The sequence below is a fragment of the Cynocephalus volans genome, chromosome 10 (genome assembly GCF_027409185.1).
Source record: "Cynocephalus volans isolate mCynVol1 chromosome 10, mCynVol1.pri, whole genome shotgun sequence".
In the NCBI taxonomy this organism is placed as follows: domain Eukaryota; kingdom Metazoa; phylum Chordata; class Mammalia; order Dermoptera; family Cynocephalidae; genus Cynocephalus; species Cynocephalus volans.
The window spans coordinates 8,354,199-8,371,148 of record NC_084469.1 but is presented as its reverse complement, the minus strand read 5'-3'; the positions used below and the strand labels follow the sequence as shown (position 1 = coordinate 8,371,148).

At 55.3% G+C, this 16,950-nt stretch overlaps 1 protein-coding gene across 1 annotated transcript; it reads right to left on the bottom strand.

Moving 5' to 3' along the window:
* Window positions 1–259: 259 nt before the first annotated feature.
* On the bottom strand, window positions 260–5,003 carry DLX4 (distal-less homeobox 4). Its single transcript, XM_063109072.1, has 3 exons — window positions 4,721–5,003; window positions 932–1,128; window positions 260–502 (listed from the first exon to the last, which is right to left on the bottom strand). Exons 1-3 carry the CDS (start codon window positions 5,001–5,003, stop codon window positions 260–262), a joined length of 723 nt encoding a protein of 240 aa, XP_062965142.1.
* Window positions 5,004–16,950: the final 11,947 nt, after the last annotated feature.

The following is a 16,950-nucleotide window of genomic DNA, read 5'->3' as shown; positions in this document are numbered from 1 at the left end:
ACTCTCTTCAGAGTCTTCGTCCAGCTGGAGGGAAATTGTCCAGTTCATGGCAGTGGTGGGGCGCAATGGCCAAAGTCCTTGATTTAGCTGTTTGGGTTAGGGGGACAGGACTCCACCCCATCCCTTTTTCTCCTCTAGCTCTTCCTTCTTCTGAGAAAACCCATCTGGAGCTGGTTTTCTCCCGGCTCAGAAGGGGTGCAGGTGGGCTGGGTCCTGGGCTTTGTAGGAGGGCTAGGGCTTGACCTGTCCTTCTCCAGACTCACATCATCTGAGGTGGAGCCAAGACATCTGGGGAGTGATGCTGATACCAGGCTCCAAAGCTGTTGCCGTAGCCACCAGTCGGCAGGGTTTCTGCCTTGGGCAGATCCCAGAGGGATGGAAGGGGTGGGGAGCAGGGACACAGGGAAGAGGGTCTCCCAGTGAAGTCTCCTTCCTGACCCCCAGAGTTCTGCTTCAGAAGCTTCTTGTATTTGGAGCGTTTGTTCTGAAACCAGATCTTTACCTTTGGGAAGAAAAGAGGAAAGAATGGACGATCAGGAGGAGCTTATGCGTGGAAGGGTTTGAGGAAGGGAAAGGGACCCAGTTGTATTCCTGGGAGAAGAGCGGAGGTTGGGAACATTTGCTCCAGTCCCCCGTAGCCACGGAGGTCCCCTGAGTTCCTGCCTGTGAGCTAGTCCCCAGTTTTCCCTGTCTGGTGAACTCTCCTGTATCTGAACCAACCCCCCCACCCCCACCCCACACACATCTTTGAACATATTTCCCCAACACTTACTGAGGGCCAGCTATGAACACTCTCCGGAGAACAGTGAAAACACGGCCAGTGGACTCATCAGTCATTCACACCGGGGGGGGGGGGGGGGGAGCGGCGGGAGAGTGTTCCCAGAGAACACACGGGAAGGTTAGAGCTCCGGAAAGATGGAACTGGCCGCACCTGGGTCTGGGTGAGGCCGAGCTGCGCTGCCAGCTGGGCCCTCTCGGGCAGCGCCAGGTACTGCGTGTGCTGGAACCTCTGGTTTAGGTGCTGCAGCTGCAGGCTCGAGTAGATGGTCCTCGGCTTGCGTAGCTTCTTGGTCGGGGCCTGCGGTCGCCGCTCCGAGGGCTCCGGGGACAGCGGCGGCTTCTCCGAGTCTGTGGGGTAGCGCAAGACGGTGGGGGAGGGGGCGGAGTGAGAGGAAGAACTGACAGCTCGGTCCGCTCATTTGCATCTCGTCTGCATGCGGCTGCGGATTAGCGTAGAGCGCAGCCACCAGGGTCGGTCCCTGCCCCTCTCTACCGTCTTAACGCTCACGTTCGCTGTGCGCCAGGTGATACCAGACGCAGTTCTGCCCTCAGGGAGCTCCCACTCTTGTGGGTCCTGTGATCTTAGGAAAAAAGCGCCAAGGGCCACAGCGAGGGTACCGTGGCGCCTGCGGGGGGAGGTCGGAGTTCAGCCGGGTGCGGTGGCGCCAGCTTGGGGCAGGGCGGGGCAGAAAGGCTCGGTCGGGGGCTGGGCTGAGGCCTACACATGGCGGGGGAAGGGCATTCCAGGCGCAGGGAACTCAAAAGCAATGCTCAGAGGCCCGAGGTAGCGTCCGCGTGGCAGCCTCCAGCTGCCGGAAGAGGGGTGGGTCAGCAGAGTCCGCCGAGCCGACCTTGAATGCCAGCATCAGAGTGTGGAAAGTGACCCCCAGGCTTTGCCATCGCCTTACTGTAACGGGCCGCCCTTTTCCTGAGGCGCACCCAGCAGAAAAAGTGACCGTCTGTCCCCTCCGCCATAGCCTGCTGGCTCGGGGAGACGGTTTCCAGGGACCCCAGAAGCCGGGTCGGCGTAGGGCAGCCCCCTCCTCCGCCCGGCCACACGCACAGAGGGGTTCTCGCGTGTTAGGGAAGGTGACACGGGCTCGGAGACTGCGCAGCGCGCGGCAGCGCAGGCAGACTCGGCCGCTCTTGGATCGCACTGGGTTGCCGCCGCGGGATATCTGGTCACCTCCTGCCCGCCTCGCTCTCCAGGAATCTCGGCCGTGGGACAGCACGGGCCTAGAACGCAGGGGGCGAGAGGCTCCTTGTTCTTCAAAGCTGGTGGCCCCAACCCGCGCCACTCTATGGGGACACCGGAGACCGTCCCAAGGGGATGGGAGGAATAGGGTGAATGAAGCGGCCGAAATGCCCGCGGGCTTGGGGCAACGCTGGCCGCATTCCACGCAGTTCTGTCCCACCGACCCCAGCCCAGAGAGCGCACGGCCCAGTGCCCAGACGCGACTTGTGTCCGCCTGCGTCCCCCCGCCCTTCTCCTAGTAGTGCTCACGCCACACACGTCAGGGTCCCCGCCCTCGGCCAGCCGCGGTCACTAGTTGCCTTCACCTCCCCCACATCCCTTCCCCGCGGCCTCGGGCGCTGCGGGCTTCTCAGATCCTCCCCCCTCGACCCCTGCCTCAGCCAATTCCCAGAAAAACCGTTGGGTTTCCGCTCCCGCCCGCGCCTGTCCGGCCTCCCCTGCTTCGACCCCACCGCTCGCAGCCCCGGGCTGGCAGCCGAGCGACCACCCGCGCCTCTCTGGCTGCGTGGACCGCGCAATTCGGGCGGTGACGCAGAGAGAGCTGCGGAGGCAGACCCGGCTGAAGTCGCCGAGCCTTCCGCTCAGAGCGGACCCCCTCCAAGCTCCTTCCCGACAGCTGCCTCTCTTCACACCAGTTACAGCAAGTCACGACTGGATCTGCCTTCGTCGCGATAATGGAGCCCCAGGGCCTCCCTCGAGGCGCCGCCACTTGGCGACGCGGCTCACTTGGAGCCAAACCTCTCCCGGAGGCGGGGGTGGACCTAGAGCGGGATAAAAGGAAGACCCCAAGTCCTCTCTCATACCCCAATCATTTCACTCTAGGGTGGGCCGAACCCAGTTCCAGTGGAGAAATGCTACAATCCATTCTAAGGACGTGTGTGTGTGTGTGTGTGTGTGTGTGTGTGTGTGTGTGTGTGTGTGTGTGTGTGTGTGTGTGTGTGTGTGTGTGTGTGTGTGTGTGTGTGTGTGTGTGTGTGTGTGTGTGTGTGTGTGTGTGTGTGTGTGTGTGTGTGTGTGTGTGTGTGTGTGTGTGTGTGTGTGTGTGTCTGGTTTTTCGTTGGATCCAGGGAAGTCCTTAAAGAAAACGAACTCTCCACTTAGACCAAGCAAAGAGAAGACAAGGAGTGTGGGAGACAGGACTGAAAACACTGATCCCGTTGCCAACAATTCTCTTAAGGACAAGGTCATCTTATTCCCATCCCACTCCACCCACTTACCCATCTACCTGCCCACACACACACACCATATTAGGATACACTTAAAGGAAGAGTCCAAGGGATTCATTTGTATAAAGTAGATCTGTAAGCCCCCCCTCCCAGAACTGCCCCTCCTCCAACCACACCCAGCAGCCTGGGAGAGGCAGTGCCAGTCCTGCCACAGAAGGCAGTTAACGTTTGGGGGCAGGGGGCGGGGGGGGGGGGGGGTACTGAGGAATTTCCCTAAAATCCTCGTTCCTAGCCCCATGCAGTGAAAGCCAATTTGCAAAGGGCCAAGAGCCTAAGAAACAGGCTGTGTCCTTGATGCATGCACACCCTTTCTTTGGTCCTCAGTTTGCCCATCTGTACCTCAAGGAGGTTGAGCTCCCAAATGCTAGGGCCACTTCTGGCTTTGATGGTTTGTGAGCTCATAAGTCAGAGTGACAAGGGAAGGGAGAGAGAGGACTTAGTCCTGGGCTGACTACAGCAGTCATCTGGTGAATGTGCATCCTTGGAGGAGACTGCCAAAGACAATTGTGGGGGCAATTAGGTGGGGACAGGGAGTGCAGGAGACCTGGAGTCTAAACCGGAGCCAGTGCAGATGGGTGTATGTATGGTGGCATGGACACCGCTGGAGCCCACACTGTATGTCAGCTCAGATGTGCAAGGCCCAGGGCCAGGAAAATGGCTAGCTCCTAGGTGCCATTGAGGCATCCTGTGACCACTTTCTCAAGAGCTCAAAGTTGCTCCAGGCAAAGGGAACCAGGGCCTACCCTGCCTCAAAGTGAAGGGGTGGAGATGACAGGGATAGCATTTGGAAGGCTCAAGTAGCCAGGGAGAGAGGAGAGGCCTGACCAGTCTGTAGTTACATTCTTAGAACAATGGGTGGAGGGGTCCTAGCCCCAGATTCTGCTAGAACAGCTTACAGTCAAGGTTAAGCATGGTCTGGGGAGAGGGGCTGGGGCCCGGGAAGGGAGAGGAAGGAGCCCTGAATTAAGCCTCAACATCTACAGCCCTCCACCCCGTATCTTAGTTGTCTTTGTCAGGGTTAGGCTTGAGCGCTGCTTTCTGAGACAAGAGGAACGCAAAGAGGGGCGACATAGGGAAGGGAGGGAGTGCAAGACAGGGAGAATCCCGCGGAAGGGACTAGGTCCCCACCCCCACATCTGGATTGTTTCAGTTCTCCGTTACACGTAGGTACACACAACCCTGCTGCTCCAGGGGGTGGGGTAGGGACCCCCCCCCCAGGCTTCACACAACTGCAAATCGAAACCAGGCCAGTTTTGAAAGGAGACCTAGATCAACTTGCCCCCGCCCCTCCCCCCGTGTCTCCCGCCCCATCCATTCACCCTCCCCCCACCCCCAGATCCCGTGGAATTCGAGTAAGGTTTGAATCCCGTTAGCTGCGTCCAACCAGGCAAGGGCGAAGTTTAGGGGCGCACAGGAGCCGTACCCCAAAGGTTGGAGGAGACGCCACCGCCGGACTTACCCGCCTCCAGTTCCTGCGGGGACTCGGTTGGGCCGCAGAGGGGCTGAGAGTGAGCCGCGGATTGCTGGCAAGGCAGGTAGGAGTCTCCGGGGGTCGCCGGCCCGGTGTACGGGTAGGGTAGGAGGTGGCCATGCGGTCCGGAGTAGGACAAATCGGGGGAGGTTGCGGTTGCGGGGGACAGACCAAGCGGGTAGGTGGCCACTACCGACGGGACGGGGGCGAGGTCCGGGAAGACAGCTTTAGAGCCTTCCCGACCAGGGAGGGAACAGGGCAAAGAGGTCATGGTGGCCGGGTCCGAAGGACCTAGGCCATGTCCCGGCACGTTGTCTGCTCCCTCCGCCAACACTCTTTTCCGAGCCTCGGGCGTTGGCAGGACGAACCCCCCAGCCAGCCGCCCCCACACTTAGGATCCCGGGGAAAGTGTCTCTCTGTGCCTCTTCCAGTGGAGAGCGCGCGCCCGGTAAAGGGGTTCTGGAGGGGTGCCCCCCATGGTTTTTCCCCTCCCCCCTAAATCCGTGGGGCCCCCCTCTTCTCCCTCGGGTTCCGTTCCTGGGACCCGACGGGGACCCCGCCCACTCGGGCGCCCGGGATTGGCTACCCCACGCGGTGACCTCACGGAGGCCTGGAGCTGGGACCGCCCCCCCCCCGGGGGCCGCCCGCAGTAGAGACCTGGGCGATGGGAGGGGGGTGGTGCGCACTCTCCAAGCCCGTCAATCTCGGGGTCTTCTCCGAGAGAGGTGCCGGGGTTGCCGAGCGAGTGGTATAATCTGGGAACCTCGGTAATAATGCAGAAATGCTAGGGAGTTGGCCGGCCTGGCTTGTCCAAGGGGCGAGGAGAGCTGCGCAGTGGGGGAGGCACTGCGGCTGCGGGGACGCAGGGAACCTACTTTCGCGCTCTCCAGTTCTCTGGGGTCTACACCTCGGTTCTGGCCCCGCCGCCCCGAACCTGCAGGGGAGTCGCGAGAGCAGACCGCCCGCGCTGGCGGCTTATTCAGCGCGTCGGAATGCGCCGCTGCTGAGCACCGGCAGTTTGTTGGTAAACAGACGCCCGGGCTGGGAGGGTGCCGCCCGGCGCCCAGCCTGCCCCTCACGCGTGCGGCGCGCACGCCCCCGCTGGGTGCCCTAGTCCTGGCACGCCGCGACCGCCGCGACTGCGCCTCACCGCCCCCCGTGCCGGCTTCCGCTTCCGCCAGGGGCCCCAGTTTGGTTGCGACACCGCAGCTCCTCCAGGCCCCTGAGGCTGCAGGAGGGATCCGTTGTCTGGGCTTTTGCCCGTGCGGCGCTCCGCCTTTGCTGGAACCGCATGAGGTTGAAGCCTGGCATGAACCGGGGCAAAATCCGGGAGTGGGACATGAGTCTAGTTTGATGGCTCCTGGGAGGGCACAGGAAAGACGGCAGACCTGTCTCCCTGGCCGCATTTTCCAGACGGTGTGCAGGACCTGTCTCTAAACATTATTGCCTAAGGCCTAGATGGACACGTGTCCATACAAGCATCTGTTACCACATGTACACAACTACACGGGGACACCATTTAAATACAACATATATACTCGCATTACGCTAATATTCAAGTGTCTACACCAAAGTTCACATTAGCATCCCTATATGAAAGGAGAGGCTCGTTTATGGATCTGCAAACACACAGTTTAGGCTGTATATTCCCTGCATACTCAAAGAGGAATAGCAATATTCCTGAACAAAAGCACTATACTTCCCTCTTATACAGACCCATGAGTATACAAAGTCAAGTTGCTGGTGTGCATGCTAGAAAATACAGAAAATCTAAGCATATGAACATTTATGCACGTGTACCTACCTTATGAGAGATACCTGTCCACACACATCTAAGCTGCTTCATGTTAGGGGAGAGAGGGTTCCATCCCCAAACCCACCAGTCTTTACAGATTCTCCACCATACCCACATACCTTTTTCCCAGTTGAGTATGCAGCTTGTACACACACATATGGCCTCATTTTCAGGGCTCAGAGTGAAGGTAGCAGTCTCCGAATTGGAGGATGGGAGAGGACCAGAATCAGCGAAAGAGGGAAGCCTGGAAGAGTAAGAGAAGGTACAGGGGGCGGGCGGGGGCAGGCCCAGGCCTCCTTGGAAAGACAGAGAATCACAGAGGTGTGCAAGGGTGGTTGAAGCCCACACTCAGGTGTCCAGCAGAGAGGAAGAGCAAGTCTGCTTCGAACTGGGCTCCCCACTGGAATGGATAGAGAGTTTTTCCAAGAAAACATTCCTCTGGCATCTGGCTTGGAGCTCTTCATTCTAAAGCCTTGGAGCTGTAAAGGAGCTCTGTACAGGAGCCCCCTCCTCTAGGTGGCTGGAGAGCTTACTGCACTCTTATCCAACAAGGTATGGAGAGTTTGCTCTGTAGAGAAATGCTATTTTCGTGCGGGACCACCTTTCCCACTTTTTTACCCAACTCCTGCCATGCCACCACCTCCTTAAGCTGGGGCTGTGAACCTATGTGGATATATTCTTCCAAACCTTTGTACCACCATTATTTTCCTCTGGAGGGAGGTGGCCACACAGCAGTGCTGGGGTGGGGTTCCAAGGACAGCTTCTCTGGGTGCATCGAAGGAAGAGAACGCTCTTAGGGGTGGGGTTTGCTGCCAGGGAAGGTTTCACAAAGGAGGTGCTTTGAGCTGGAATTGAAAGGATGAGCAGAAGAACCTTCTCCCAGGGTCTGGTACCCAGAGTCTTTTCTGTGCTGTACCTAGCAAAGGAGGGCAGGGGTGCATTTTCTGGCTAGCCTCTGCAGTAGTTGGCTTTGGACATCCTCCAAAGTCAGGAGATCTATAGTGAATGCCTCTCCTAAGCTCTCAGAGGGCTGCTCAAACTCATGCAGGATCCTCACCCCTATGCAGCAAGCAGCAGGAAACAGCCTGCAGCTCTTTAGATTTATCAAACACAGTATCCGAGCCTGTGCATATTCACACACACGCAACAAAAACCCCAACAAAAGAACAACAAAAACCCTGTGAAGTAGGTATGATTATTATGCCTATTTTATGAATGAGGAAACATCTCCCTCCATCGTCACCTCCCTCTTTGGAGCTCCCTGTTGCCACACTGTAGAGAGTTGGGGCTGGAACACCAGGTTGGGAAACCTCGGGGTCTCCTCAGATTCACACTCCCCAGGAAAGTATCTCTTCTGACAGTAGCGCCATCTCACCAACCTCAGGAAAGGTGGAAATCATGGGGATGGGTCTAGAAAGGGCAGTAATATTGTGTTTGATCAGAAGGGAGAGCTGGCCTGAGAGGCCTGAGGCCTGGGTTTTCGTCCCAGCTCAGCCATTTTCCTCTCTAAGACTAGTTTATCTAGAAGGGATGAAAGGAGGGAGCTGGACTAAGACGTCCAAGCCTTTGGTCATTTGCTTTCCGATGAATTGCTAAAACCAAAATCTAAAAATGTAATAAAACCAAGAAGAAGAAAGAGGGGAATTGGTGGAGCAGGAAAGGAAGGAAGGACAGTGGTAAGGAAAACAAAACAAAACGAATTAACTCTCTCCTGTCACTACCAATATCTCATTCCCTGGTTTGTCTCAAAAGCCAGAAGTGGCTCTCGCAGCTCTTTCCCACGCAGACCTTCTCCCTTAGGGAAAGGGGAAAGCTTGGAGAATTACAGTACCAAGGCGACGCTCTGGGGCAGATCGCGGGGTCCAGAGCGGAGATACTGCGCCACGGGGGTCTCGGGGAGTCGGCCAAGGAGGCGTTGGGCATTTGGACTCGGTTGGCGCGGTGCACGGTAGTAGCCTGGCAAACGCCATCCCACCCGATCCGGTAACGATTCTTTGTGCCGCATAAACACCGTGGCAGTAGGATGTATTCCTCGCTCGAGGTCACTCTGAGTTCTGATCCTTCTCGTATCGGAAACTACGTCGGAACCAGCACCCCTTCCTGGAGGCTCGTCGCTGGCACCCCAAACACATGGTGGGTGCGCAGGGCTCTTGGCACAGGCACTGGGCTCCGTGTGGTGCCGACCGCACGCTCCTGAGCAAAAGTTTTCGTCTGCGCCTGGAGTGGGGCGCAGAGATCTATAACCCCAGTAGACTCCCAGAGAGGTACCTGCACGGATCTGGCCAGGAGAATAGAAATTCGCCCGCGACGCCAGTCCTCGGCGCCCCTCGGCGCTCAGCGGCAGTTCCGGGATTGTCTCCCACCCACTGTCCCCAAACGAAATTTTAATTTAGTTTTGACTGTTCTTAGTGGATTTTAAATTCGATTTGGCAGGGCCTTTCTTAGTAACTTGGTTTGGGGAAACTATTGAATAATCAGGTTTGGCAGGGAGGTGGGGTGTGGAGGGTTGAAAGGAGGGGTGCCGGGTGCGCTGCGGATAGAGCCCCCCACAATCAGCGAGGCCTGACACCCCCTCCGTCGGACTTTTCCTGAAATCTGGAATTACTGTGCCTCCTTTTTTCTTTCTGATCGAACATTTAACGAGCGCTGGCGCAAGCGGGGCGGCGGGCTGGTTGCGGAGGCCGCCGCAAGCCGGGCCGCGCGCTTCGATTTGCGCTCAACTTCACGTTCCCCTGGGAGCTCTCTCTGTGATTGGAGTTCCCGCCTTCTTTTCCAAATAACTCCGGAGAAGCTCCTGGGGGAGGGGGAGGGGACCCCTCGGAGTCAGCGCCACCTTGATCCAGGCGCCGCTAGGCAGTGGGGCTCCGCACGAGGGTCTCCCGCTGCGCCCTCGGTGACACACTCCCGACTCTTTCGCTTTACTTGCAAATTTCAGCCTCTGCTCCAGGAAAAGTCTTCTATTTGAGATTGATTGGGGCGTTTTAGGTACACTTATATAAGAAGTTACCACATTACAGAACCAAAAAAACCCTACGAACAATTCTTGGACCAGGAGTCCCCACCCCACCCCACCCCCACCCCAAAAAAGAAAAGAAAACGGTCAACAAAATCCGGGGTTGGTTTTGGACTTGTGTCGGAGGCACCCTGCATGGCGAAGTGGCCACGAGGCGCTGAACTTTGCCCAACGCGCGAGCGGGAAATGGCCCGGGTGGGGGGCGCGTAGGCGCCGGGCTCTGTGGCCCCGGGCGCGGGAGTTCTCCGCCGGGTTTCCAGCCCCGTACTCGGCGGACCCGAAGGAGGGGCCCGCGCCCGGGGCCAGGCGGACAGACCGCCCCACGGCGTGCTAGGCGCGCCGGGGGAACGTGGTGAGCTGGCGGGAGGTCCTGCGGCCAACCCGGCTGCGACGAATTCGCCGTGCCCCGAACGAAGGCAGCTCAGCCCGGATCTTCAGACTCTCCCCACACACCGGCATGGGGACTAGGATGTTCCGCCAACGGCTTCACCGCCCGGTCCTGGGTGCAAGGCAGGGGTGGGACATGGCGGGAGCTGGAAGGTGCATCTGGCGGACAATAATGAAGCTAATGTGGGCACGGGCGCACACAACGTAGCACACAACACACACGCCCACCACCGACACGTACACGTACCCCACAATCCAGTAGCCTCAGCACACACTCCATAGGCCACCACGCAACACCCGCAGAACACACACGACCGCATCACACATGCACAGCGAACACAGCACACACCCACCACCTGTGCATACACACGCCCCTCCCCCACCCACCCACTACTCACGCCCGATTCAGCGGCGGGTCTATAGGGGTCGGGTTGTTGGTTTCACTTTCTGACTCCGCGACCAGACCCTTCGGAGGTCCGGAGTGTTTTCCTCTCGTGAAGAAGGTTTGGCCTGGTCCCCGAATCCTAATCTGGGCGGCGAAGTTGGGGAGAAGTGGACAGTTTCACCTCTGCTGGTCTGGGACTTGGAGAATCTGGGGAGAAGAGCCGGATGGCCGCTCAGGCGCCGCAGAAGCACCCGTACCCCTTCCCCAACCCAAACGTCAGCCTTCCCTCTGTGTACCGCAGCCGTATTGGGCTCCGGGACCCCGGCCTGTGTGGCGGGAGGGTAGATGGAGGTAGGGTGAGAGACCACTCAATCCCACCCCCACTTTTCCCCTCTCTCCCAAACCCTCCCCCACCCGGCTCAGCTCTGGCTGGGGGTGGAGGGTGGGGTGGGCCGCTGAGCTGAGAGGAGGGGTCCAGGCCCATTCTGAGCTGTTTCAGGAGGGGGCGGTGCCATGCTCACCTCCTCCAGCCCGGCGTCCGCCCCCGGTCGTCTATCACCCTCGTTAATTCCCGTTGGAAAATGATCACACACTGGAAGTTCACTGCTGACTGGGGAAGGCTGGAGGCTGTAGTGAGGGGAAAGGAAAGTGGGTAGAGAATTGGGGGAGGGTTTGCACAGCGGGTGGGGTCGGGGCTATGTCCTGGTCAGTGGCCTCACAGGCGAACCTAGCTAGGCGAAGTTACCCATTTCTATCTTTTCAGACCAGTTTTCCCCTCTCCTCCCTCCCCTCCCCTCCCCTGAAGACTCCTCCTAACCTCTGAGCTGACTCGCACCTGTTCAGGCTGGGCCTTGGTGGAGAAACAGTTCCCAAACTCTGGGGGAGACAAGCCCTCTGCATTCTAAATTCTGGCATGTGCCCCAGAACTTGTGAGGATGGGGAGCTCATGCCTACACTCCAACCACCAGTCAACCCAATGTGGCATTGGCTGCCTCAGTTGCTTTCCATAGGAAAGGGACGGAGGGTAGGGTAGTGGTCTTCTGGATGTCTGGGGCACAAGAGGATCCAGCCAAAGGCAATGTTCCTGGAGACACCTCTAAGGAACCTTCCAGAGCTTGTCCCAGAGCCTTTGGGGAAGAAGGAGAGCAGTGATGATCTGAGGCCTTGTGCCTTGGGTAACACAATCATAATGATAATAACAGCTAACACTTAGCACTTAGTGTGTTCCAGGCACTATGCTAAGTCCTTGCATCATTTTATTTAATCATCTTAAGAATTCTATATGGTAGATATCAATATTATCCCTATTTTACAGATGAGGAAATTGAGGCAAAAAAAGGTCAAATACTTGCCCAAAAGCTGGAGTTGGAAGCCAGGCCAGCTAGCCCTCTTAATGACCATGGGGTGTCTTATCTAGAGAAGCACCACTTAGCAAGGGCAGAAGAAGGGCTTAAGAAGGGCTGAGAAGGAGGAGGGGACCCCAGGACAGAAATGCCCTCTATAGAAAGGCAGTAAGAGAAGTAAGAATATTAATAATGACTAATATTTATTGTGGGCTTGATTACTAGACATGCTTTACATGCATTTCTTCATTGAAATCTTTATGCAACCCTGCAAGGGAGCCCTATTCTTATCCCCATTTTACAGATAAGGAGACTGAGGCACAGAAAAGATGTGTGCAGGGCCTACATCAACTTGGCTGGAAGGTAAGAAAGTGGAAAGAGCTGAGACTGGGAGTCAGGAGGCTCCACATGGTAGAGGGTCTTGAACACTATCCAAGAGATTCAAATGGGGCTGTGGGCAGTGGGGAGGACCAGGATGGGACCTGAGAGGTTCCCCAGTGGCATCTTGGGTACCAGGGTGGGCTGGGGAGAGAAGAGTCAGGTGACTGAGAGCCCAATTAGGAGGCTGTTGCAACAGGTCAAGCATGAAGTGAGGAGGGAGGGCCCAAGGGGGTGGTGGCAGAGGCAATGGAAAGGAAGGGAAGCATGAGAAGGGCGGCTCAAAGACAAGCCCTACTGGGCCTAGTGACTGTACCGGAAGCGGGAGAAGCAGGAATGACTCTGATGTTCCTGGTCTGGGCAACCAGAGGAGCCCAAAGAAGGAACCATATGTTTGGTTCAGAGATTCAGGCATTTGATGGATGGATGAACCATGGACCAAGATTCTGGGGTAGAGGCTCCAGGAGCCAGCCAGCCTTGCCAACTGGCTTCCCTCGTGCCCCTGCACAGGTGTCTTTTCCAGTCCTGCCAGTGTGCACAGGTGAAACTTGCATATATGCAGATGTATGCAAATGATAGTAATCCAGCCTGGGCCCTGAGCCAGGGAGGGGGAGGGCCGTCCCAGCCCTGACTCACTCTGTGACATGCTGCCTGGAATGCCACCTCCCCAGCCAGGCTTCCTCCAACTTGGGGAACTTGCTCCTGGAATCACCTTGAAGCTCAGGCCCAGAAGACTGCAAGCTGGAGGACCTGGGGCTGGGGTTGGGGATTTTCTAAATGAGAGTAAGGATTTATTCTGAACTCTCCTGGAAAAATCAGCTGAAGCCGGGAGAAGGAGAGGAGGACAGGGGGAGGCAGGATGAATGCGTGGGTAAAATGGCATTTATAAGTATACAACGTACATGGCATTCCCTAAAGCATTTTGACACCTATAACCACATTGGGGCCTCATAATTACTTGTGAAGTAGGTGGTTTATTAGGCCCATTTTATAGACAAAGATACTGAGGCCCATGTTGTGAAGTGCCTTGCTAGCGAAAACCTGCCTAGTGTGTACAGAGCCGGATTTCCAATCCAGGCCTTCTGACTCAGTGCTCTTTGCACTAATTTATGGTCAGCTGGGCTGAGGGGAGGTGGACTAACTCTGCAGTCTGGGACTTGATTTGGGGGAACTGTTGATGCCCAGTTATCCAGACAGTCATGGGAAAGAAGGCTTTAATCCTCTCAGTCGTCAAGAACTCCAGCAAGTATGTGCGCTGTCGTCTCTAGACCTGAGGCCGTACACCTCCCATCTGGCTGGAGCATGCAACCCACTTCTGCGTCCTTCGGTGCTCTCTTTTGAAGCACCTACTAACTGTAGAGTCTATGTAGGGTTTCGTGGGGGATTGGCCTAGGTCCCACTCGTGGTGAATTTGGCAATTTGTGTGTATTGAAATTATGACAAAAATATGTATAATGAATTTTTAAAAATACATGTGTGTGCACACACATGCACACACACACACACACACAGAGTTAAGAAACTTCTAAGCTAGGTATCCAGGCCAAGAGATAGAACTTTGCCAGCTCCCCAGGAACCTCCTGAATGACTCTCCTGGATCATAACCCTCTCTTCCCCCTAGAGACACCAGCTTGTGTGTTGATCACTTCTCTACTTTTCCTTATAGTTTTATCACTTATATCTGCTGACTTTCTTCTGATTAGGAACTCCACATGAATGAAATCATTCTGTCTCTCTCTCTCTCTCTCTCTATATATATATATATATTTTTTTTTTTTTTTTTACAGCTGGCCTGTAAGGGGACCTGAACTCTTGACCTTGGTGTTATAGCACCTCACTCTAACCAACTAAGCTAACTGGCCAGCCCTGTCCATATGATTTTTGCTTCCCTCGCTGGATGGTTCGTGGATTCTAGAACAGCCTTCTCTGACTCTCTTTATCCAAGACTGTAAGCTTCCTGTGGGTTTCCCAGGAACTCAGCTCCAGCTGTGGCATCCATCTCCATCTGCTGCTCTCGTATGGGTTTGCTTCCACAAGGGCAGGAATGGGGTCTTTCACTTGGGGGAACGCAGTGCCCAGTGCAGAGACAGGCACACAATAAATGCTCAGTCAACAGGTACCAGGTGAATGAATGAGGATGAGTGAAATAGTGGGCCTCTGTTTGTATTCCTCAGAAATCCCAGAGGCAGGGGTGATATAGGAGGCCACAGTGTGACATTCAGGAGGTAGGTTCCTGCCAGAGGGCCCCTTCTCCCTCCCTACTCTCTCACTGCTCCTAGAGGATGAGACCTGTAAATGGTCACATCTCCCTAGATCCTGGCCCTTTCCATGGCAGTCAGGTGCCGTGGACAGCACACCAGCTTGGGAACCAGGCAGGTCTGAATTTGAACACTTCCTCCACCCCTTACTGACAGGGGCAAATAAAACTTCCCTGTGTCTCAGTTTCCCCCTCTGTGAAATGGATGTAATAATAAGCCCAGCCTCACAGTACTGTGAAGATTTCAGTAAATCGAGTGACTGGTGCATAGCAGGTGTTTCACATATTAACTCCTCTTCCTCTTTTTGTTGGTTCTCTTGGCTTCCTGACAAGGGATATGCCTGTCTCTATCACTCAATCTACCTGGGGGGTGCCAGATCCAACTTAATTAAAAATCTTTTGTCCCCAGAGGATTTGGTGAAGGCTGGAGGTATCACTCCCAGGATGCAAAACTCCGGCAGGGCAGAGACCTTGCCTTCCTCAGCTCCTGATCCTCATGGCACCTGGCACTGTGCCCTGCAGACCGAGGTGCTCAGAGCAGCCTCTATTCTCCAGCTAATCCTGAAGCCACCCTCAGCTCCTCCTAATTACAGGGACATTCATGAGGGTCTGCCCCTTGGTAGCATCCAGAATACTTTCACACTCAGGATCTCAGCTAGTCCTTGCCACCCTGTCAGGTGGGGCAAGTATTGCTGTCCCCATTTCACAGAAGAAACCTATTCTCAGAGCAGCTCAAGGCCCTGCCCAACATTGCACAACTGGTAAGTGGCAGAGCTGGGATTGGAACTCTAGCCTCCTGATTGCAGGTTTTTTTCCAGAGCAGCCTAACTGTCTCTGAATGGGTGAAGGAGGAGACGGGGACAGAGCTCTCAGAAACTGGCTGTTGCATGGGTCTGAAGGGGTCTCTGGGCTATGTGAAGGGCTGGTGGTGACCTGAGTTAAGCCCTGATCTCTGCAAGAGGGAGTACAATGACAAGAATCAAGACAGAGAGATATAAGGCAATTGGCCCCATGGAAAGTAGTCAGTGGGGATGTGAGCATTGTCTGCAAAGGTGTGAAGGGCTTCAGACTAATTCTCTGTCACTTTTAAGGCCAGAATGCAGAGAACCAAACAGAGGGAGCTGGGTGGTTAGCTCAGTTGGTTGAAGCACAGCCTTATTTCACCAAGGTTACGGGTTTGGACCCCGTACCAGCCAGCCAGCCACCAAAAAGAAAAAAAAAAAAAAAAAAAGAACCAAATGGAAGCCACAGAAATATAGATTTAGGTTCAACAGAAGGAAGAAACTTTTTATAATTAGAGCTTTCATTTTTTTTTTTTTTAATAATAAAAAGATGACCGGTAAGGGGATCTTAGCCCTTGATTTGGTTTTGTCAGCACCATGCTCTCCCAAGTGAGCCAACTGGCCATCCCTATATAGGGATCCGAACCCGTGGCCTTGGTGTTATCAGCACCACACTCTCCCAAGTGAGCCATGGGCCAGCCCTTAGAGCTTTCAATAGGAGCACATTCTCCACCTCTGTCTTAGGCACCAACTCCTTCTCTGCTTTGTTCAGAGTGATTATTTCACATCCCATTTCCTCTGTTGGAATAAAACTTTCTGGTGGCAGGTTCACTTGTCCTTGAGTTTTGCTTCCTCCAATGCGTGTGTATACAATCTGTCCCTGGTGAGAGTTTCCAAGTCCCCACTGCTAAAGGTGTTCATGCAGAGGCTGGTGGAGGCTGTGAGATGTGGTTTGAGAACTGGACTCTGGAGCAGGTGGCAGTAGGTTTGAATCCCAGCTCTCCTGTTTACTAGCTAAAGGACCAGGGACAGATGGCCTAGAATTTCTGAGCCTCATTTTTCTCATCTGTAAGATGGAGTTAGTACTACCACATAAAATTGTCATGAGGACCAAATGAGGCACTGTATGTGACTAGCAGAGTGCCCAGCACATGGAAAGCCAATAATGCAGCTTTTTAAATGACATATACTGTTGAGGGATTGTATCATGGGCTAGGTACCCACTAATGTCCCTCCAATTGTGACACATGATTCTATTCCATAAGCATCAGAAAGGAGTTAAGAAGAAACCAGGAAGTGGATTGACTCAACGCAGGAAACTGAGTTAAATGTAAACAGAACCCTCATTCAGCTCCCTAGGTACCTGAGACTCTCACGTGGACTTTTCCTACCTTTGCTCTGCCTGACCCCCTCTTAGGCAATCCCCCCACCAAGACCTGGAGTTGGGACTGGGGACTCTCCTGCTTCCTGGAGAACTTGGGTATCATTAGCCCCCAGAAGGTACAAAGAGTTCCTGAAACAGCCCTGCCTACCCTAGAAGCCTAGCCTCAGCCAAGAACAGAGCCCCAAAGTCCTGATTTGGCCATCACCTGCTCTAACCACAAGCCTTTCTAAACCAGCAAGATGACGTGGCACCTCCTGGAGGTGGGCAGCGGCTCCCACGTGCCAGGCACTCTGGGCTGGGAGGGGCCCTCAGCTGCCTCAGGACCAGCCCTCAGCCTTCAGCTGGGCTGTTCCTCAAAGTTTCATGGTCCTTCTTAGAGCTGGAAGGCACCTCAGAGGTCCCGAGCCAATGGGTCTCAAATTCTGGGATCAAGGAGGTCTGGTGTAAGCTTGGAAATCTGCCAGTTAATAAGCCTGGAGAGAAATTGATTTGGC